The sequence below is a fragment of the Salvelinus namaycush genome, chromosome 38, assembly GCF_016432855.1.
Source record: "Salvelinus namaycush isolate Seneca chromosome 38, SaNama_1.0, whole genome shotgun sequence".
Taxonomy (NCBI): domain Eukaryota; kingdom Metazoa; phylum Chordata; class Actinopteri; order Salmoniformes; family Salmonidae; genus Salvelinus; species Salvelinus namaycush.
In genome coordinates, this window is record NC_052344.1 from 5,994,609 (window position 1) to 6,016,508 (window position 21,900).

At 45.3% G+C, this 21,900-nt stretch overlaps 1 protein-coding gene across 1 annotated transcript in view; it reads left to right on the plus strand.

Moving 5' to 3' along the window:
* Positions 1 to 316: 316 nt before the first annotated feature.
* LOC120031800 (receptor-type tyrosine-protein phosphatase zeta-like) overlaps positions 317 to 21,900 on the plus strand; it is a gene marked incomplete at its 5' end in the record, with an annotated part of 33,671 nt that continues 12,087 nt past the window's right edge. Inside the window, 11 exons of the mRNA XM_038977620.1 lie at positions 317 to 404; positions 8,255 to 8,434; positions 9,308 to 9,459; positions 9,802 to 9,897; positions 10,010 to 10,076; positions 10,236 to 10,393; positions 11,007 to 11,157; positions 12,364 to 12,548; positions 13,092 to 13,218; positions 13,470 to 14,387; positions 16,064 to 16,211. Coding sequence (XP_038833548.1) covers positions 317 to 404; positions 8,255 to 8,434; positions 9,308 to 9,459; positions 9,802 to 9,897; positions 10,010 to 10,076; positions 10,236 to 10,393; positions 11,007 to 11,157; positions 12,364 to 12,548; positions 13,092 to 13,218; positions 13,470 to 14,387; positions 16,064 to 16,211 — 2,270 coding nt within the window. The remainder of the gene's footprint in view (positions 405 to 8,254; positions 8,435 to 9,307; positions 9,460 to 9,801; positions 9,898 to 10,009; positions 10,077 to 10,235; positions 10,394 to 11,006; positions 11,158 to 12,363; positions 12,549 to 13,091; positions 13,219 to 13,469; positions 14,388 to 16,063; positions 16,212 to 21,900) is intronic.

A 21,900-nucleotide genomic window follows, 5' to 3' on the forward strand; every position in this document is an offset into this window, starting at 1 on the left:
TACCCTTCTCTCCCCTGCCCTTGAGAAGAGAGTCAGTTTTGAGAGACACTCAACAAATGGCAGCTCAATCATATCCCTATAAGTAAACTAAGTGGTCGGGATGTGTCCTTTGACATGAGAGAAGAAGTATGTCTTCATATACAGTGTCATGCAGCAGGTGCTGGGGTCTCACGTGACATAGTGTGTATGTTTTTCTCAGTGAAGCGTATTCTAACTCGCTCTATTTCTCCCATCTCCTCTCTCTCTCTCTCTCTCTCTCTCTCTCTCTCTCTCTCTCTCTCTCTCTCTCTCTCTCTCTCTCTCTCTCTCGCTCCCTCTCCCCCTTTCTCTTATAGTGGCCTTGACAGAGGCGTACTTCAAGGCCCAGAGAAAATTCACAGACGACATCGACTGGTCCTACACAGGTCAGTAGAGTTACATGAACAGTATGCATGCCGTGGGGTATTCAGGTTTGGAATTACAGTGGGGGGGGGGGGGGGGGGGGGGGCTAGGGGGCTGAAATACCAATGTGAGTGTAGGTCACCCCCAATACCAATGTGAGCGTAGGTCACCCCCAAGAAACTTCGGGCAACCTCAAGAGTCGATATACAGTCGTGGCCTAAAGTTTTGAGAATGACACAAATATTAATTTCCACAAAGTTTGCTGCTTCAGTGTCTTTAGATATTTTTGTCAGATGTTACTATGGAATACTGAAGTATAGTTACAAGCATTTCATACGTGTCAAAGGCTTTTATTGACAATTACATGAAGTTGATGCAAAGAGTCAATATTTGCAGTGTTGACCCTTCTGCAATCTGCCCTGGCATGCTGTCAATTAACTTCTGGGCCACATCCTGACTGATGGCAGCCCATTCTTGCATAATCAATGCTTGGAGTTTGTCAGAATTTGTGGATTTTTGTGTGTCCACCCGCCTCTTGAGGATTGACCACATGTTCTCAATGGGATTAAGGTCTGGGGAGTTTCCTGGCCAAATATCTATGTTTTGTTCCCCGAGCCACTTAGTTATCACTTTTGCCTTATGGGAAGGTGCTCCGTCATGCTGGAAAAGGCATTGTTCGTCACCAAACTGTTCCTGGATGGTTGGGAGAAGTTGCTCTCGGAGGATGTGTTGGTACCATTCTTTATTCATGGCTGTGTTCTTAGGCAAAATTGTGAGTGAGCCCACTCCCTTGGCTGAGAAGCAACCCCACACATTAATGGTCTCAGGATGCTTTACTGTTGGCATGACACAGGACTGATGGTAGCGCTCACCTTGTCTTCTCCGGACAAGCTTTTTTCCGGATGCCCCAAACAATCGGAAAGGGGATTCATCAATCCCTGTACCTTTTGCAGAATATCAGTCTGTCCCTGATGTTTTTCTTGGAGAGAAGTGGCTTCTTTGCTGCCCTTTCTTGACACCAGGCCATCCTCCAAAAGTCTTTGCCTCATCGTGCGTGCAGATGCACTCACACCTGCCTGCTGCTATTCCTGAGCAAGCTCTGTACTGGTGGTTCCCCGATTCTGCAGCTGAATCAACTTTAGGAGACGGTCCTGGCACCCTGAAGCCTTCTTCACAACAATTGAACCGCTCTCCTTGAAGTTCTTGATGATCCGATAAATGGTTGATTTATGTGCAATCTTACTGGCAGCAATATCCTTGCCTGTGAAGCACTTTTTGTGTAAAGCAATGATGATGGCACATGTTTCATTGCAGGTAACCATGATTAACAGAGGAAGAACAATGATTCCGTGCACCACCCTCCTTTTGAAGCTTCCAGTCTGTTATTCGAACTCAATCTGCATGACAGAGTGATCTCCAGCATTGTCCTCGTCAACACTCACACTTTGGTTAACGAGAGAATCACTGACATGATGTCAGCTGGTCCTTTTGTGGCAGGGCTGAAATGCAGTGGATAAGTTTTTTGGAGATTCAGTTCATTTGCATGGCAAAGAGGGACTTTGCAATTAATTGCAATTCATCTGATCACTCTTCATAACATTCTGGAGTATATGCAAATTGCCATCATACAAACTGAGGCAGCAGACTTTGTGAAAATGTATATCTGTGTCATTCTCAAAACTTTTGGCCACGACCGTATAATGCAAACCCTGCAGGCATTTGCCTCTACTCTGCCTCTCAGTGACAGATCAGAGCATATGGTTAGAATAGTGTCATACACTACCTCAGCCCTGACCGGTGCACTAATGTTAAACCTGCTCAACACAACCAGCACTGCCGGTCTTTTCTCCACATGCTGACAGACATAGGGGATTAAGCTCAGTTATCCTAAGCCCCTACCAGGAGGGATTGCTCCATCAGTGAGATAGACCTGACTTGACTGGTCTAGCTTGTTCAAATCTAACTGTGTTCTGGTTGAGGGAAATTGAGCGAGGGCGTTTCAATTGCTCTAAGAGCCAGTCACGTTAAAAAGCGAAATAGTCAGTGAAACGTATTTTCAGGCATGAAAGGCATTTTATTTCATGTACCGTCGTATGATTTCCATCTTTCGTCCCAAATTGCTTGACTTAATTTCATTAGACTCTCTCTGTCAATTTGTATTCAGATAAGAAACAATTCTGCTTGTTTGGTAATAGGCATTATACTTTACATTTTCCACTCTGCTGCTCTCAAAGTTCAGGGCCCCGTCACAACAAGCTGAGTCCCAGAGAGACGGGAGAGAGACTGCAGGGCTCAAGTGTGTGCATGTTTGTGTGCATGTGTGTGCCTTTGTTTGTGCATGTGTGTATGTGCATGCATGTGTGTGTGTGCATGTTTGTGAGTGTGTGTGTGTGTGTGTGTGTGTGTGTGTGTGTGTGTGTGTGTGTGTGTGTGTGTGTGTGTGTGTGTGTTGTGGAGCAGACTTGTTTATCAGCCCGTGATATAACAGTAGTGAGTGTGCTGTCAGTATGAGGTACTGAGCCGTGAGGAAGAGAATTAACATGTGAAAGCGCACACCTCATTGTGAGGCACAGCGCACAGTATGGAGACAGAGAAATGGGGAAAGACAGAGAGACAGAGAGAGAGAGACAGAGAGAGAGAGAGAGAGTGTAACGGCAGCCTTCCCTCTCTTCACTAGAAGAGGGGGTGAAACAGGGATCAGACCAACACGCAGCGTAGCCAGTGCTCAACATGTTTAATACAACCGATAAACGTGAACACTTAACAAATACAAAATAATAAATGTGGCAAACCGATACAGTCCTAGCTGGTGCAGAGAAACACAAAGACAGGAAACAACCACCCACAAAATCCCAACACAAAACAAGCCACCTATATATGATTCTCAATCAGGGACAACGATTGACAGCTGCCTCTGATTGAGAACCATATTAGGCCGAACACAGAAACAGACAAACTAGACACACAACATAGAATGCCCACTCAGCTCACGTCCTGACCAACACTAAAACAAGCAAAACACATAAGAACTCTGGTCAGGACGTGACAGAGAGAGACAGAGACAGAGAGAGAGAGAGGGAGAGGGAGAGAGAGAGGGAGAGGGAGAGAGAGAGAGAGAGCGAGAGAGAGAGAGAGAGAGAGAGAGAGAGAGAGAGAGAGAGAGAGAGAGAGAGAGAGAGAGAGAGAGAGAGAGAGAGAGAGAGAGAGAGAGAGAGAATAGACCTATGGAGAGAGAGAAACACAGAGAACGTGAAGAGGAAGTGAGAGAGAAAAAGGGAGATAAACCTTCTCGGACGTTAACATGTGGTAGCTAGCTTTTAAGCTTTAATGCTGGTAGCCTTTACGGAATATGCAATCCTCTTGGAGTATGCAACCACATTTGCTCAGAATGTTTTGGCTCAAGGTTGCACTCCCATTAAGTGCCTCTTTACTTTTGAGATCCATTTGTATGATTTATATTATACTGAGCATGAATTAGATTGTCAGGAGTCCCCTGAGTTGGAGTACGAAATGTAATTTCTCTGTAAACATTTGAATGTCAAACAGACCGTGTGAGCTAAAGGATTTATCTTGGTACAGGCAGACTATCACAATCACATAGGTGATAAACTGTATGTAATGAATGTCAGGTTCTGTGTTCATATTTGTTCATATATGTGTTGTTTTTCAGACTGTGTAGCCTTGCGTGCTCTGCTACTGTTTGTGTTTCCAAAGTTGATACAGTACAAATCCACGGTATCCACCCGTTAACCCCTCTCCCCAGGGGGTCCCTATGATCCGTTAACCCCCCTTCCCCCGTCTCCATCTGCCAGTGTGAGTGTGTAGTCTCTATCCTCTGATAACCCCAAGGCCCCAGTGTAGGCCACGCGAGACAGGGTCCCCAGCCACCACAGCAGCCCATTTCCTGCATGTGTAAACCCTCTGATCTCCTTCTCATGGCTACAGGGCCTGTGTGTCCCTACACTACCCTCATTCTTTGTCTGCCTCTTTCTCCTTCTGCTGGGCTCAAGGGACAGAATAAATGATCCAACTCTCTTTTCCATCAACATGTAACGGAGGTGGCTTGCGTGATGACTAACCTCGCCCGAGACCTGAAGACTTGCGTTAGCTCCCCAAGCTAATGCTCAGCGGGCTAACACAGGACGGACCCAGTCTTACACAAACACACTGGCCGGGCACATTCAGTACAGACAGCAGCCTCTGCGGCAGCTTCTAACGGCTCTAACGGGCTGTTAACCACCACCTCAAAGCTCTGCTTTCTTAGTCATACAGGCAGTCGTTAGTTAGTGTTGTTTCTGCTCCAGTTGTCTCCAGCCGTCTTCTCCCCATCCTGTCCTAGAGCTGCTGAGGTTGGTGGTGAGGTAAGGGTTGAGTTGCCCCCGCTCCCTTCTCCCTCTCCGGAGCTTGGGTTCGGGTTAGGCCCTGGGGTAATAGTGTAGTAGCTGGGGCTTAGGTAATAATGCAGCAGGACTCAGAGACCCAGGAAGAGACTTAGTCATGCTGGATGGTGATGTGTTTCAGGGCATCATTACACTGACTGAGGACCTCTAGTAGAGTTGACAAATGGGGAGGGGGGGACGAGTGGAGGAACAGTACCCCCTCCCCTCACACACACACACACGCTCACACACACACACACAAGGATGGTGTGTTTGCTTAGCGAAATCCTAACATACATAATACATGAATTAATTTGCTTGAATCCACTCTCCTTGCTGCCCATGTCTTCTCACATTAAAGGGCAACAGAGTGAAGAATGTTCACGCTGTATTCTACAAAATACAAGACAGGAAAGTAGGCTTGATCTATCAGACAACCAATAGCAGATGTTGTTTGTGGGACGTCGGAGAATGAATAGGTACTTTTATCCTTATTATATGTCTTTCATCCATTTCATGTTTTTCATCCTACAAAGCTCTTCTGCAAAACAGAAAACAGAGAGAGTTATGATAGTGATATGTTAAGGGATGATCTGTTATTTATTTGGACAAGTTGGACACATCTCCAAAATGTCAGTGCTGCTCCACTGAGCCCTATTACAAGGGGGTTATCCTCTTTCTTTAGCCATTTAAAGAACTGTCACTGACTGCTGGTAAGTCGTGATGATTTCTTTATTGAGAGGACAAAGAGGTAGTGTGTGGCTGTGTGTGGTGTGTCTGTGGTGTGGATGTGTGTGTGTGGTGTGTCTGTGTGTGTGGCTGTGTGTGGTGTGTCTGTGGTGTGGATGTGTGTGTGTGGTGTGTCTGTGTGTGTGTGTGTGTCTGTGTGTGTGGTTGTGTGTGGTGTGTCTGTGTGTGGTGTGTCTGTGTGTGTGGCTGTGTGTTGTGTGTCTGTATGTGTGTTTGTGTGTGTGTGTGTGTGTGTCTGTGTGTCTGTCTGTCTGCGTGTGTGGTGTGTCTGTGTCTGTATGTGTGAGTGTGTGGTGTGTCTGTGTGTGTGGCTGTGTCTGTGTGGTGTGTCTGTGTGTGTGGTTGTGTGTGGTGTGTCTGTGTGTGGTGTGTCTGTGTGTGTGTGTGCGTGCGTGCGTGTGTATGTGTGTGTGTGTGTGTGTGTGTGTGTGTGTGTGTGTGTGTGTGTGTGTGTGTGTGTGTGTGTGTGTGTGTGTGTGTGTGTGTGTGTGTGTGTGTGTGTGAGTCAGAATTTGGCTGTCCTAGTCCCCAGGGACATTCAACCTTTCAGAGAAACAGAACGCCATGTTTCTCCTCCTCTACTATAAAGACTGACTCGCTAAAAGACCAGTCATTACATGTGAGTCACATAGTGTACCGGGATGTCAATCATCTGTCATTTGAGGCTCGGTTTAAAAGTAGTGCAATGTAATGGGGGACAGATCCTTTGTGTGTGTTCCTGGTAAGACTGACAGAATATGTGTTGCTCCTGGCACTTAATTCTCCTCCGAACCTCTGCAGCTACGTGTTGCCATGGTAGCATCTTGTGAGTGTAGCAGTAATGTTGTGTTGTGGCATTTATGCCAGATGAGGCCCCCAGAACCACCTGACAGACCCTTTTCACTTTGCTGCCAGCATTGGAGAAGCACACACACACACACATGTTCAGGCACACAGTCACATATGCGAGCATGCACAAACACACACACCAAATAAAGAGTCAAACTCTTTCCCAACCTACACACACACACACACTCACACGCGCATGCACACTTGCACACCAAATTGACAGGCACACTCCTTGCTGTCCCACAGACCATTTAAGTGGCACAGCCAGAAGCTACTCTCGTCTGTCACCAACGCAGTAAACTGTCATTCAACTCACAATGGCAACTCGGCTGAATTCAGAGTGGGAATGATTTGACCCCATAAATGGCTGTGAATGTCGGTCATGTCTGGTAAACTCTTATCTTTAGCACCTGACGTCCTCCTTTGATGACTCTGTATTCATTCTCCTGGGTTATTAGCCAGTACAGTTAAAATGAGAGAGGGAGGGAGAGAGAGATGTTTACTGTTAATGTTCACTGTTCATTTTCTATTGTTTATTTAACTTTTGTTCATTACATATCTCACTTGCTTTGGCAAAGTAAACATAGGTTTCCCATGCCAATCAAGCCCTTAAATTGAAATTAAATTGAGAGAGAGAGAAAGCTGCTGGGAAGACAATATCTCTCTCTCACTCTCACTCGTTCACACAGCGAGATGGAGTATTTATTATGAGAGCGGGAGGGCGGAGGGAGAGAGATACGGTCGTTTTTAGGACACTGGGGAGAGGAAGAGGTGATAATGAAGTCTTCCCTCCTCTCCTCTCAGTGTGCAGCCTCAGCCTGGCCGTTGTCATGCTAATGTCTCTGAGCTCAGACAACAACAACAGACTCATTACTCCTATACAGCAACATGCCCCCCACCCTGCTCGGGGTCAGCAGGCATCTCAGAGACTCAGCAGGGAATATCATAATACTCACAGTACAGTATAATGTGGATGTATGCTAGCATACTGTACATATGGCTTACTGTATGGATGTACTTACTGTACGCGCTGTACTGTATATGATGTACTGTATGTACAAATGTAGGATCTGAAATTTCAAAGTGGAAATTACAAATGACCTGACCAAATTCACATAGAAATGTGAGTTATAGATCTGTCGTTCTCATTGAAAGCAAGTCTAAGAAGCGGTAGATCTGTTCTATGTGCGCTATTTCTATGCTTTCCGTTCTTAAGTTTTGTTTTTGCATTTTTACTTTCGGTTTTGTACACCAGCTTCAAACAGCTGAAAGACAATGTTTTTGGTTATGGAAAATATAATTCACAGCGGTTTGGATGGTACAATGATTCTCTACACTGTACTAGCTTATTTTGTCACATAAACTACTAGAGTTTTAGCAACCGGGAAACGGCGGAGAGATTTCTGCATATTCTGACATTTATCCTGCAACACAGCGATCAAATTAACTTTCTAAATCTGTATGCTACCTGCCCAGCCATTTGTGACAAACTGTCAGGCCATCTGCTCCGTTAACTCCTCACCTGCTGGACTAGAGGGCGACGCAGTAGAACTGATTCTGTATGTGCTGCGTGTAAACACGGTTGGGGTTAAAGTTCACTTGAGGATTATGAGGATTGGTCATCGCAGGACTTGTCATCACAGTGGATATTGAGGGATTATTTAAATGGAAAACAAATGATGTTTTGCAGCAGGAAACAAATACTAAATGTGTTTATACTCTACTGTAGCTGACCTCTATAAAGTGCTTCCTTTAAAGCCGTTCTCCCTGCAGGGTTGTGTGGGAGTTGCTCAGCTACACTACCTGCTGCCTGCACTGTGAAGTCAATTCCAAATCACAGTTTGCCATCTCATTCCCATCTTCGGTACTACTGATCCATTGTAAAGATTCTTCCTCTCTGTGTTTTTCCTTCTCAGGCCAGTTAAACCAGAAGATCTGGGGTAAGAGGTACCCGGCGTGTAACAATGCCCGTCAGTCACCCATCGACATCGATGAGACGTTCACCCAGGTCCGGGTGGAGTACCAGGGCCTGCAGCTGGAGGGCTGGGAGAAGAAGACCCCAGAGACCACCACCATCAACAACGACGGCAACACAGGTACTGTACGACATGAGCCGTTAAACACCCAACCCGTGGTAGTACAGTTCGGGTTGGCGTTATAGTGTGAGAAGGGTCATATCACGGGTCGTGTTCAGTGGGCACGAAACGTCACGTGGTTATTAAGGAGTAAGAACAGATTGTTTCAGTGTCATATGAATCTTCACGTACAGAGATAGTTATGGAAATATAACTCAATATGAGTGATGGGTTTATTGAGAGAGAGACAGAGACAGATAGATGGAGAGAGCAAGAGACAGAGAGAGAGAGAGGGGTGAGAATAATAGGTCTGTCTTCCAGAGGAAATGAAATGACTCTTGGATATCATCTCTTCAATATGTCTCCCTGTGGCTGTGTTATGAAAATGCTGCCTGCTGGGTAGTATTCATCTCTCTGTTCCAATACGCTGACAGAAAAGCAATTTACCAATAAAACAATCTCTTTGAAGCATCTATTATGATTCTATTGTGTGGGGATAGGGATCAGGCCAGGGAGACAGAGGAGGGATGTTTTGTGTAGATGTGTTTTCATATGGAAACGGGTATTATGGCTTCAAAGACATTATGGTTTTATTGTAAATGTAACATTTAAATGTGCTGAACGTGTTCTGTGTTTGTAATTCGAAATTAGACTGTGGCATGTACAAATGGTAAGTACCATTGTGTATTCTGCCAGAGACCTGTGATTAAAAAAATGTGTGTCCTGCACATCGCTGGTGGGTGGGAAGCCTCGGAAGGCTTCTCACATAGTCGAGTGAACTAGACAGGCTTTGGAAGGCTGCCCAAGCAAGACTAGTGGCTGGGTAATATGGTTGTGTGTGTGCGTGTGCACGTAGGTTTTTGCGTGGGCATTAATATGTGTGTTGTGTTCCAGTGGTGCTAGGCCTGGACGGGGAGTACTATGTGAGTGGCGGTGGTCTGAGCACCAGGTTCAGGTTGGGGAGGATGACGTTCCACTGGGGCCGCTGCAACGCCTCCTCAGACGGATCAGAACACAGCCTCAACGGACTCAAGTTCCCCCTGGAGGTGGCACATCAATCAATCACAGCAAATAACACACCACGCCATGCCACACCGCACCTACAGTACACAGTATGACTACACGTCACTTTACGCCGACATTACAAAACCCACAATGAATAACAATCTCTCTCTCCCTCACTCTCTGTCTCTCTCTGTCTTTGTTTCTCACTCTCTCTCTCTCTCTTTCTTTTTTCTTTCTCTCTCTCGCTCTCTTTCTTTCTCTCTCTCGCTCTCTTTCTTTCTCTCTCTGTCTTTTTTCTGTCTCTGTCTGTCTTTGTTTCTCACTCTCTCTCTCTCTGTCTCTCTCTTTCTCTCTCTCTCTCTCTCTGCCTCTCTCTGATCCAGGTGCAGATCTTCTGTTATGAGTCAGACCTGTACCAGTCTATAGACGACGCGGTGAAGGATGGAGGGAGGATCGCAGCGCTGGCCGTCCTGTTTGAGGTGGAGCTCTGATCCAATATCCACACTGCATACTACTTAGCATGAATCGATGCATACTAGATAGTATGCTAGCATGTTAGTATGTCAGCTCACTGTGATTTCTTCTCCACAGACCAGCCTGGATAACAATGACAACTACAACACCATCATAGAAGGCGTCAACAGCGTCAGCAGGTTTGGTATGCAGCTGCTCATTGTTCTACTCTATTTATTTGACTCTATTTTTACATTCTATTATTTCTATATCTATATTCGGAGGGTTCAGGAGTCCCAGTGACCTACTGAAAAGCAGGTGTATCTATCACTCTCACATCCCTCTATCACTCTCTATCGTTCAGGTAAAACTGAGAATGTCGAGCCCTTCTCTCTGCTGGCTCTGCTCCCTAACTCTACTGATAAATACTACATATACAACGGTTCCCTCACCTCCCCGCCCTGCTCTGAGACGGTGGAGTGGATCGTCTTCAAACACACCGTGCCCATCTCTGAGACACAGGTGAGTGTCACACACAAACATAAACGTGGGGGTACACACACACACACGTGATGATGTCATACAGTGAGGCAGTGCCACGATGATGTCGTACAGTGAGACAGCTTCCCAAGTGTGAGGAACAGAGAAGAGCAGGAGAACAGGAGTGTGTGTGTGTGTGTGTGGCTGGCAAAACGCCAAGTGACGTGGGCATCAATACTCAGTGGGCACAGATCTCAGCCTCTCAAAGACACCACGAAAATAGAGCAGCACTCTCCCTGATTTCAGCCATGACAATCCTTTAAACCCTCCACTATCAGACCTCACACACACACACACACACAACATATCAATATTTCACTACTGCAGCAGTAGCAGTAGGAGCAGGAAGACACTACAAAGTCAACAACTCCCCCTCCACAGGGGAGGACCTTCCCATTTCCCCTCTACTTCCTGCTCGTTTTAGGAAGGGAGAAGTAAGGTAGTGGCAGAAACAAGCTGATGACTCTTATAATATACAAAAGTGAAATAAACAATTAAAAATGAACAGTAAACATTACACTCACAGAAGTTCCTAAAGAATAAGGACATTACAAATGTCATATTTTGTATATATCTCTCTCTCTCTCCCTCTCAGTTGGAGGTGTTCTGTGAGGTGATGACCATGCAGCAGGCAGGCTATGTGATGCTGATGGACTACCTCCAGAACAACTTCAGGGAGCAGCAGCAGCAGTTCTTGGGCCAGGTCTTCTCCTCCTATACTGGAACAGAGGAGGTCCTCACTCCCAGTATGTATCTGTAACTCTTAACCCTGAATCCTCTGACCCCTGACCCTCACACTCCTTCTACACAGGCACAGTTGAGATCTTCACGCCCAGTTCGTACCTGTAGGCTCTACCCTGAACCCTAACCTCTAACCCTAGACCCCTAATCCTTACCCTCACCTTACACTGGCAAAGAAGGAGGTCCTCACTCCTAGTATGTACCCTTAACCTTTAACCCCTGACCTGTAAACCTTTACTTTTAACCCCTAACTCTAACTGGTCTTCACCTTTTCCTCACACAGGGACAGAGGATGTTCTCATTTATAGTATGTACCTGTTTTACTTTAATCCCTGACCCTTATCTAACCACTGACCCCAATACCTGACCCCTAACCTATAGCACCCACCCTAACTACCAGATGCTGACCCTACTCCTGGCTCCTCTCTTCTCCCATACTTGACCTCTGTAAAACCATAGCATGCTTCAGACACACTCACACTGAGCTGTACTGTAACACTAACAGGCCATACCGTGAAATAGGAACTAGCGCCAAAAAGCCCCCGATCTTGTAACAAGTCACATAGGGAAGATCTCAATTGTAGACTCCTCTTTCCTCGTCTCCTTCTCAAAACCCATTGGATGAGAAAGCCAGAGGTCCTGCCCCTCAGACATTCTCCTCCAATTGGTTTTAAGGAGGCCAGGACGCGAGGAGTTTGCAATTGAGGTTCTCCTATATTTTCAGTGTTTAGTGATGTTTTAGAGCCTACTCCCAAGGTCTTTCGAGTGCAGCTCATCAAAAGCCCTTTCCCTTCCTCTCTCTCTTTCTCACTCTGCCTTTTAAAAAGACCCCAAATAAGCACTCTGGGTTGCTAGGAAACCTCTTTCAGTGTAGCAAATTATTTAACATTTTCTCTTTTTTGAAATTGAAATATGTCTGTTCAGAAATGCAAAATGCAAAAAGCATGGATATCTATCCCCTTTCCATATCTATACCCAAAATGTCTCCCTTCACCTCTTCCTTTCCCTCTTCCAGTGTTGCTCTAAGAGAGACACTGTTGTCTACCTACATGTTTTCCTTAGGAAAGCTCAATCCCAATTTCCCATTGTCTCCCCTGTGTTAAAAATGGACATATTCCCAATCTGACAATGTTGATAACCAGACACAAACGTATGTTATCATCAGAGATTATAGTTGACGTAATCTAACCTCATTTTTCTGGGTTCTCCAGTGTGCAGCTCGGAACCTCAGAACATGCAGGCGGATGCCCAGAACGACACTACCATCATGGTGATGTGGGAGCGCCCCCGTGTGGTGTATGACACCACCATCGACTGGTACTCTGTCACCTACCAGCGGCTGCAGGACCAGAACCAGCCCAAACACGAGTACCGCACCGACGGAGACCAGGACGTGGTAATACACCTGTCTACTTATCCATCTACTGTTGCATAGCAACAGTCAGTGCTTGAAGGGACTACTTGTCTGTCTGTGGATCGTCTCTCTCCCTCACTCTTTCTCTTTCTCTCTCCCTCTCGCTTTCTCTCTCTCCCTCTCGCTTTCTCTCTCTCATGTTCCCTTATGATTATTTTCTGAATAACTGTCAGATGTAAATATTGTGTTGTTCCTGGAGACTGTTGCCATAGTGATAACCAAAAAATACCTGTAAACCATCTGGCCAGAGGTTTACAATATACAATATCAATACAGATGTGATTGTTGTGTGTTTTTTGTTGTGTGTGTGATGGTTTGTATTCACCTGACCTGATGTGCCTTCTTACACAAATCGATAGCATTGCATGTCAATCAGAAATCAGTCTCATCTGTTAAATAGGGTGAAAAAAGCTGAGACAAGCCACTGACTGTCACTACTGTGATGGGCTTACTTATTGATGAGTGTGATTGGCTGATGTATTGATGAGTTGACTGACTTGTTACTGATCAATCACCCTCTCTCAGGGGGCCATCATCCCCGGCCTCCTGTCCAACAGCAGCTATGTGGTCCAAGTGGTAGCTGTCTGCACCAATGGCCTGATGGGACGCTGGAGTGACCAGATTATAGTGGACATGCCTCAGGAGGACCTGGGTGAGACCAGCTATAATCTCAGCACCCACAGCCAAACATTTTAGTGTTCAGGCTGTCACGAAAGACCAGATTCTAAAAATGATTTTTAGTCCAGAAAAAGTCTGGAACTGTGTCCAGCATGAGCCTATACCAAAAGTTATACGAAAGTTATCAAAATAGTTGTACTCATCATGATAACAGTTGTCTAATATATATATATATATATATATATATATATATATATATATACCCACCCATTCTCTTTTCTCCAGAGATTGAGTCTGATCCGGATATATTGGAACCAGTAGATATATTGGAACCAGTAGACCAGAACCCAGTAGAAGAGAGCAGAACCAGAGAGGATCGCCAGCAGATTTTCCCTGACCAGCCCTCCACCACTGCTGCCTCCCAGGTGAGCTCTGTGCCAGTACCACCCAGGACCAGAGATGACCAGAACCGGATCGACCAGAACCCTGTGAACCAGTCCAGGGTGGACAAGCCCAAGAAGGACCAGACTAGGAAGGACAAGAAGAAGCAGCGTATCCCTCCGCACCGCCCCTTCACCACCACCGCCTCCAACGGCAAGAGCACCACCATGGTGTCTGACCAGCCAGGCTTCCTGATTCCCGTCTCCCGGACGACCAGCCCGCCGCCTGTCCACCGGCAAATCACAGAGGAGGCCTCATTGTCGCGGTCGCCTCAGCAGAGCCGGAACCCAAACCGTGGTTCCGCTGCCCAGAAACCTGACATTTCCGGTATCGGCCTGCTACCCCCAGAGAGCGATATGTACACCCCTCCGGCGGGGGGCATGGTGGTCACTGATGTTTACTACGAGGACGTTGTCAACACCACTGCCTTAGAGTTCGCGACTACGCCATCTAAAACAACACGGAACAAAACACTGGATGATAGAGTTCTCACTCCGGTTACTGCCAGACCTAAAGTCACAGTGAAAGGAGAGGACAGGGGCTTGGTTTTGACCTCCGGACTGTCTCATAACAGAGTTAGCACAGTGACAAGGGCCACCCCTATTCAACAGACCCCGGTTTCTGTAACCTCAACCCCCTCTGTGCCCTGGGTCAGATCCAGGACTTCAAGTCCTAGCCACTCCCTCTCCACGGCCTACGGCTCCTCCACTACCTCAGGCCTCGTCAAGGTCTTACAGCACACTACCCAGCCCCTATTCACCGGTAAGAAACACCTGTGTACCCTGCAGCCCTGCATGTATGCTGTAAATGTCTGTGTGTGTGTACATATAAAATAAATGACATATTACCTTTATGCCTTCGCCTCTCCTCCTGTTGCCAAAGCAGGGCACTGTATAGTGCACTCTTACATTGTTTGGTTGTGGTGGTTGTTTGATGGATGAATGATGGTTGTGTTTTGGTTGTGTGACCTGTACCTCTCTGCTGCTGTGCTGTTGATAAGAGTGATATTGCCGCTTAGACCTACGATTGTGATAATGATGGTGGTGAAGGGACTGGCGCTCTACTGGCTGATGGTGGTTACGCTGGTGATGTGCTGTAAAAGTCACTCATTGTGTCTGTCTATAGTGATCTGCCCTTTTCAACTTCTCTCTCATCCTTTGGCTGCCCAGTGGTTCATACTGGTTCCCACTGGTACTTCAGAGATCCATGTCTCCTACCAGTACCCAGCGGTGGTGGTATTCCTCTGCCAGTCTGTCTTCCTTCCCTTGAATCATAAGGATTCACGTCTTATGTCTTCTTCTGGGACTCTTTACCCACCTTGCTGTGTGTGACCTGGCTGCTCCTCCCTGACTCCAGTCTGCCCTCTGGTGGCTGCTTTGTATAACCACTCAGACTCTGTGGTTCTTATGCTCCTCTCTGGTGGTCTGATGTGTTGTTATGTATTCAGTTTAGTGCTTATTTTCACACTCAGTCTGACCAGACAGGCCTCTCTGTTCCAGTCAGTACCAGCTTTCAGAGGGGGACTTGGGTTCAGCAGCCCACAGAACCTCTCAACTTTCCAGCCCCATACCCCTCTGTCTCCCACTCTGAAGAGGATTCTCTCACACCCTCCCAAGGGGGCTACACCACCTTGCACCCTTCTCTCAGCCATTCAGAAGAGACACCAACCCTCTACCTGTCTGTCACCCCCTCCGAAAAAGACACAACCCACTCCCCCTCTGTCTGCCCCTCTGAAGATGACTCCAGGTCGGACAGACAGACTGTGACCTCTCAGGTTGGACAGACAGACATCAGTGGGTCAGGCTCTGGCCTCTACGGGGACGGGGTCACCCTAGGTCAGGACTGGCCGAGAGGGGCAACACTTTCCCTTGGGACAGACCTACGTTCACTCACACTGGCCTCAGCCATGGACACAACAGAGGGAGAGACACAGGAAGAGAGCAGCGGTGACTTAGGGGGTCTTTCTTCTATCTTCTACTTTGAGAGTGAGACTGGTAGTGGTGTGTCTGAGGTTGACAGAGCAGGGGCCAATCCTCAGGGGTCTGTGGTGCTGGGGGAGGCTAGTGGGTCTGGAGATAGAGGTGGAGAGGTCCTAGTGGAGCTGCCCAGCGCTGGTAACTCTGCTATAGAGCTGCACATCCCTTGTATAGATCTACGTGACCCTGTTCTCCCTGACAGCAGGGCTGTGGAGGAGCTGAGGAAAGGTAACGTACACTCAGGAATCTCCAATCATGGTGGCGGGTTAGGTGATGTTATTCAGAGAGTGATATGAGATTTCCTTGTGTAGCAGAGGAAATATGATTATGGCATTTGTACTCAATGAGGTGGTAACAGATTTCCTACTGATTTTAAATGAATAAAGGATGTTTTTTCAAATCCAGGGTGTGTGCGTGTGCATACGAGTCTGTAAATAATAACCGATTCTTTCTCCCCCCCAGAGATCAATAACAGCAGCCATGAGTCAAGGGTAGAAATGGTGGGAAGTGTTGCTGAGAGGGAGAGGAGGACAGTGGTTCCTCTGGCTGTGGTATCCACCCTCACCATTATCTGTCTGCTGGTCCTGGTGGGCATCCTCATCTACTGGAGGTACGATTAGCACACTGCACTGTTAGCCGTTTTGTCATTTTATCAGTAACTTACTGTATAAACTGAATACAGTAGATTACTGTACAATCCACAGTAAAATACCTTACATTTGTTTTACAGCACACTGTAAGACCTTTCTATAATTTCAAAACCTATGAAATGCACAGTAAAATACTGTAAATGTATTTTACAGTATTAATTATGGTGCATTCTGGTGAAATATTGTGTGAGAAGAATCGCTGGCTCACAGAGTTGATCAGGCTGTTGATTGTGGAATGTTGTCCGACTCCTTCTCCCATGGCTGTGCGTAGTTACTGGATATTGGCGGAAACTGGAACACGCTGTCGTACACGTCGATCCAGAGCATCCCAAACATGCTCAATGGGTGACATGTCTGGTGATTATGCAGGCCATGGAATAACTGGGGCATTTTCAGCTTCCAAGAATTGTGTACAGATCCTTGCGACTATGGGGTCATGCATTATCATGCTGAAACGTGAGGTGATGGCGGCTGATGAATGGCACGACAATGGGCCTCAGGATCTCGTCACAGCATCTCTGTGCAATTAAATAGGCTTTGATGAAATGCAATTGTGTTCATTGTCCATAGCTTATGCCTGCCCATACCTAAACCCCCCACCACCCCCCCTCTTCAGAGGACAAATATCTTAGCTGTAAAAAAAATAAAAAAATAAACATTCTAATTAAATTATTTTCTACATATACATTTAACATATACGGTACTTTTATATATAACAACAATACATTACCAAACAAACTCTTTAATCCCAACCCTCAGCCACTCTCAGCCCATCCCACCTATTACCATAGACCGCCCTTGTTAGGTTTCCATATGCCATATATTTTTTCAATTGCGCTGTGATGTTTCACAAAATGTTTGAATCTTTCTAATCGTATATTATGCACAGATTGTGATCTAAAGATGAAAACCTTTCCTACGAGTATTATTATATAATTGTTTTGACTGGCAATGGCTTTCCAGATCGCCCAACAGTATTTGTAAGGTTAATTTTAAGTGCATGTTGTGATTTTTTAACCATACCTGAACCTGTGACCAGAAACAAGCTACGTAGGGGCAATACCAGAATAAATTATCTATTGATTCTGTCTCTTCGCAACAAAATCTACAAACTTGAGATTGTTGTATGCCCCATATATACACTGCTCAAAAAAATAAAGGGAACACTTAAACAACACAATGTAACTCCAAGTCAATCACACTTCTGTGAAATCAAACTGTCCACTTAGGAAGCAACACTGATTGACAATAAATTTCACATGCTGTTGTGCAAATGGAATAGACAAAAGGTGGAAATTATAGGCAATTAGCAAGACACCCCCAAAAAAGGAGTGATTCTGCAGGTGGTGACCACAGACCACTTCTCAGTTCCTATGCTTCCTGGCTGATGTTTTGGTCACTTTTGAATGCTGGCGGTGCTCTCACTCTAGTGGTAGCATGAGACGGAGTCTACAACCCACACAAGTGGCTCAGGTAGTGCAGTTCATCCAGGATGGCACATCAATGCGAGCTGTGGCAAAAAGGTTTGCTGTGTCTGTCAGCGTAGTGTCCAGAGCATGGAGGCGCTACCAGGAGACAGGCCAGTACATCAGGAGACGTGGAGGAGGCCGTAGGAGGGCAACAACCCAGCAGCAGGACCGCTACCTCCGCCTTTGTGCAAGGAGGTGCACTGCCAGCGCCCTGCAAAATGACCTCCAGCAGGCCACAAATGGAAACTGGAGATTTCCTGCAATGACAACAAGCTCAGTCCGATGATGGTGTGACACACCGCCCCAGACCATGACTGACCCTCCACCTCCAAATTGATCCCACTCCAGAGTACAGGCCTCGGTGTAACGCTCATTCCTTCGACGATAAACGCGAACCTGACCATCACCCCTGGTGAGACAAAACCGCGACTTGTCAGTGAAGAGCACTTTTTGACAGTCCTGTCTGGTCTAGCGACGGTGGGTTTGTGCCCACAGGCGACGTTGTTGCCGGTGATGTCTGGTGAGGACCTGCCTTACAACAAACCTACAAGCCCTCAGTCCAGCCTCTCTCAGCCTAATGTGGACAGTCTGAGCACTGATGGAGGGATTGTGCGTTCCTAGTGTAACTTGGGCAGGTTTTGTTGCCATCCTGTACCTGTCCCGCAGGTGTGATTTTCAGATGTACTGATCCTGTGCAGGTGTTGTTACACGTGGTCTGCCACTGCGAGGATGATCAGCTGTCCGTCCTGTCTCCCTGTAGCACTGTCTTAGGCGTCTCACAGTACGGCTACATCTGCAGTCCTCATGCCTCCTTGTAGCATGCCTAAGGCACATTCACGCAGACGAGCAGGGACCCTGGGCATCTTTCTTTTGGTGTTTTTCAGAGTCAGTAGAAAGGCCTCTTTAGTGTCCTAAGTTTTCATAACTGTGACCTTAATTGCCTCCCGTCTGTAAGCTGTTAGTGTCTTAACAACCGTTCCATAGGTGTATGTTCATTAATTGTTTATCGTTCATTGAACAAGCATGGGAAACAGTGTTTAAACCCTTTACAATGACGATCTATGGATTTTTATGAATTATCTTTGAAAGACAGGGTCCTGAAAAAGGGACGTTTATTTTTTTGTTAAGTTTATATATTTTCGAAAAAGTGTGGATCATTATTTGGCCCATACAGATTAATTAGCCAGATATGTTTTTGGTCCAATATAATATTTAAAATAATCCATCTTCCTTGCGGATCTGTCTGCACAATCGGATCAAAATTTGTATTAATTAATATAATCACCCCTTTTGAGTTTCTTTGACCATGACAAAAATATATTTCTCTCTCCCAGTCCTTTTTCCACCAAACCTCATCTATATTTGTAGAATGAGTTTCCTGTAAACAGTAGATATTATATTATCTCTTTTAGCCATGTAAACATTTATATTTTTTTATGATCTGCTAAGCCATTACAATTATAACTTGCTATACTTATTTCCCCACTTACCATAATGATACCCAAGTTTCAATTATACTTACCACAACCAATGTTTGTAAACTTACCATTAAAAAGCACCATGATGATTAAGTGTCCGTATAGTGTACCATAATAATTAAGCATTAAGCTGCAACTTCATAAACCTTCAATTGTCCTAATATTCCACCCACTAAAACCTCCCCCCCATATCATCAGACCATCTCCCTGACTCGTGGCGCACCTTTGCGTCCTAAGGCAAACCCTTGGCCCCCAATTGGCGTTGGGCAGAGGGAAATATGGGCATTCCCATGATAACATAATTATCTATCAGGATGCTTAAACTAGGGTAGGGGGCAGCATTCAGAATTTTGGATGAAAAGCGTGCCCAAAGTAAACTGCCTGCTACTCAGGCCCAGAAGCTAGGATATGCATGTAATTGGTAGATTTGGATAGAAAACACTCTAAAGTTTACAAAACTGTTAACATAATGTCTGTGAGTATAACAGAACTGATATGGCAGGCGAAAACCTGAGGAAAATCCATCCAGGAAGTGCTATTATTTTGAAATGCCTGTTTTTCCATTGAAAGCCTATCCACCATACAAAGACTTATGACCTAGTTCACGATCTCTATGGCTTCCACTACATGTGGCCAGTCTTTAGGCATTGTTTCAGGCTTTTACTCTGAAAAATGAGGGAGAAACAGCACTTTCAATGAGAGGACAGTGGAAATTTCCAGACATGAGTCTAGCGTGTGAACGGGAGCGCGCCTTTCTTGTTTCTCCTTTTCTATTGACGAAGTTATGGTCCGGTTGAAATATGATTGACTATTTATGACAAAAACAACCTGAGGATTGATTATAAACATCGTTTGACATGTTTCTATGAACTTTTATGGTACTTTTTAGATTTTTCGTCTGTCTGTTGTGACCGCGCTTTGTTCCAATGGATTACTGAACAAAACGCATCAACAAAACTGAGGTTTTTGGACATAATCGAACAAAACGAACATTTATTGTGTAACATGAAGTCTTCGGAGTGCAACCATATGAAGATCATCAAAGGTAAGTGATACATTTTATCGCTATTTCTGACTTTTGTTACTCCTCTTCTTGGCTGCTAACTGTTTGTAATGATATGTCTGCTGGGCGCTGTTCTCAGATAATTGCATGGTTTGCTTTCGCCGTAAAGCCTTTTTTAAATCTGACACAGCGGTTGGATTAATAAGAAATGTATCTTTAAACTGGTGTATAACATTTGTATCTTTTATGTATGTTTATTATGAGAATTTCTGTTTTGTTAAGTTTCACGCTCTGCAATTTCACCGGATGTTGTTTGAGACAGATTACTGAACAAAACGCGCTAACAAAACTGAGGTTTTTGGATATAAAGATCGAACAAAATGAACATTTATTGGGTAACTGGGAGTTTTGTGAGTGTATGTCACGACTTCCACCGAAGTTGTTCCCTCTCCTTGTTCGGGCGGTGTTCGGCGGTCGACGTCACCGGCTTTCTAGCCGCCATCGATCCATGTTTCATTTTTCCTTTAGTTTTGTCTGTTTACACTCCTGGTTCCCATCTCATAATTATGTTCCTTATTTAACCCTCTGGTTTCCCTTTCTGTTTTGTGCGTGATTGTCTTTCGTGTATTCCGGTGTGTTGTATTTTGAGTCCTGTTTTGTCATTGTTTGAAACGGGATTTTGTTACGTTTTGGATTGAGTAAATCAGTGATTGTTACTCTTACCTGTGTCCTGCGCCTGACTCCTTCGCTATCTTTTAGATAGACTCTGACAGTGTAACCATATGAAGATCATCAAAGATAAGTGATTAATTTTATCGCTATTTCTGACTTTTGTTACTCGTCTACTTGGCTGGTTACCGTTTGTAATGATTTGTCTACTGGGCGCTGTTCTCAGGTAATCGCATGGTTTGCTTTCGCCGTGAAGTATTTTTGAAATCTGACACCGTGATTGGATTAACAGGAAGTTCATATTTAAACCTATGTATAACACTTGTATGTTTCATGAATTTTTATAATGAGTATTTCTGTTTTTGAATTTGGCGCTGGCCAGGTGGGACTGTAGCGTCCCACACCCCCTAGAGAGGTTTTAAGAGAACTAACCACATAACATGGAAAACAGTCAGAAAAAAAACTGTAATATATATTATTAATATAAATAATAACAGCACAATCTTATACATGCATGCTCATATTTGAAAGTCCTAGCAAGTCTATAAGCATGTCAGCCCAGCCTGCTCAGTTCATTGGATTCAGTTGTCCTTTTGTTATGTCCATTACATGTAAGACATATTTCATGTAGTCCTCATTATATTTCGAGAAAAAAAGGAGGAAAAAGGAACAGATTCTAACGGCCGCTAATGACTGCAAATAAAAATTCGTTTTAGGCATCACATTATATCCTGTTGTATCGTGCCATGGCCGTGCCAGAGCCGAACGCAGGCCAACCCCGACACTCCCTTATGGGAAGGCATACTCAAGTTCAAACTCACAATCGATTCCGACACGATAGCCAATAACACATGCAGTACTGACAATCCGGAGCGAGTAAACCTGTAAAACCAACCCTCTCTCCACCCTACACATAGTTTTTTTATTCCAGGGTCGTTGCTCTATCACCTCGGCTGTTTTACACCTAGGCCTATATCATTAGGATCAACAATATTAAAAAGCTAACATAAATAGCTCATAGAAATATATA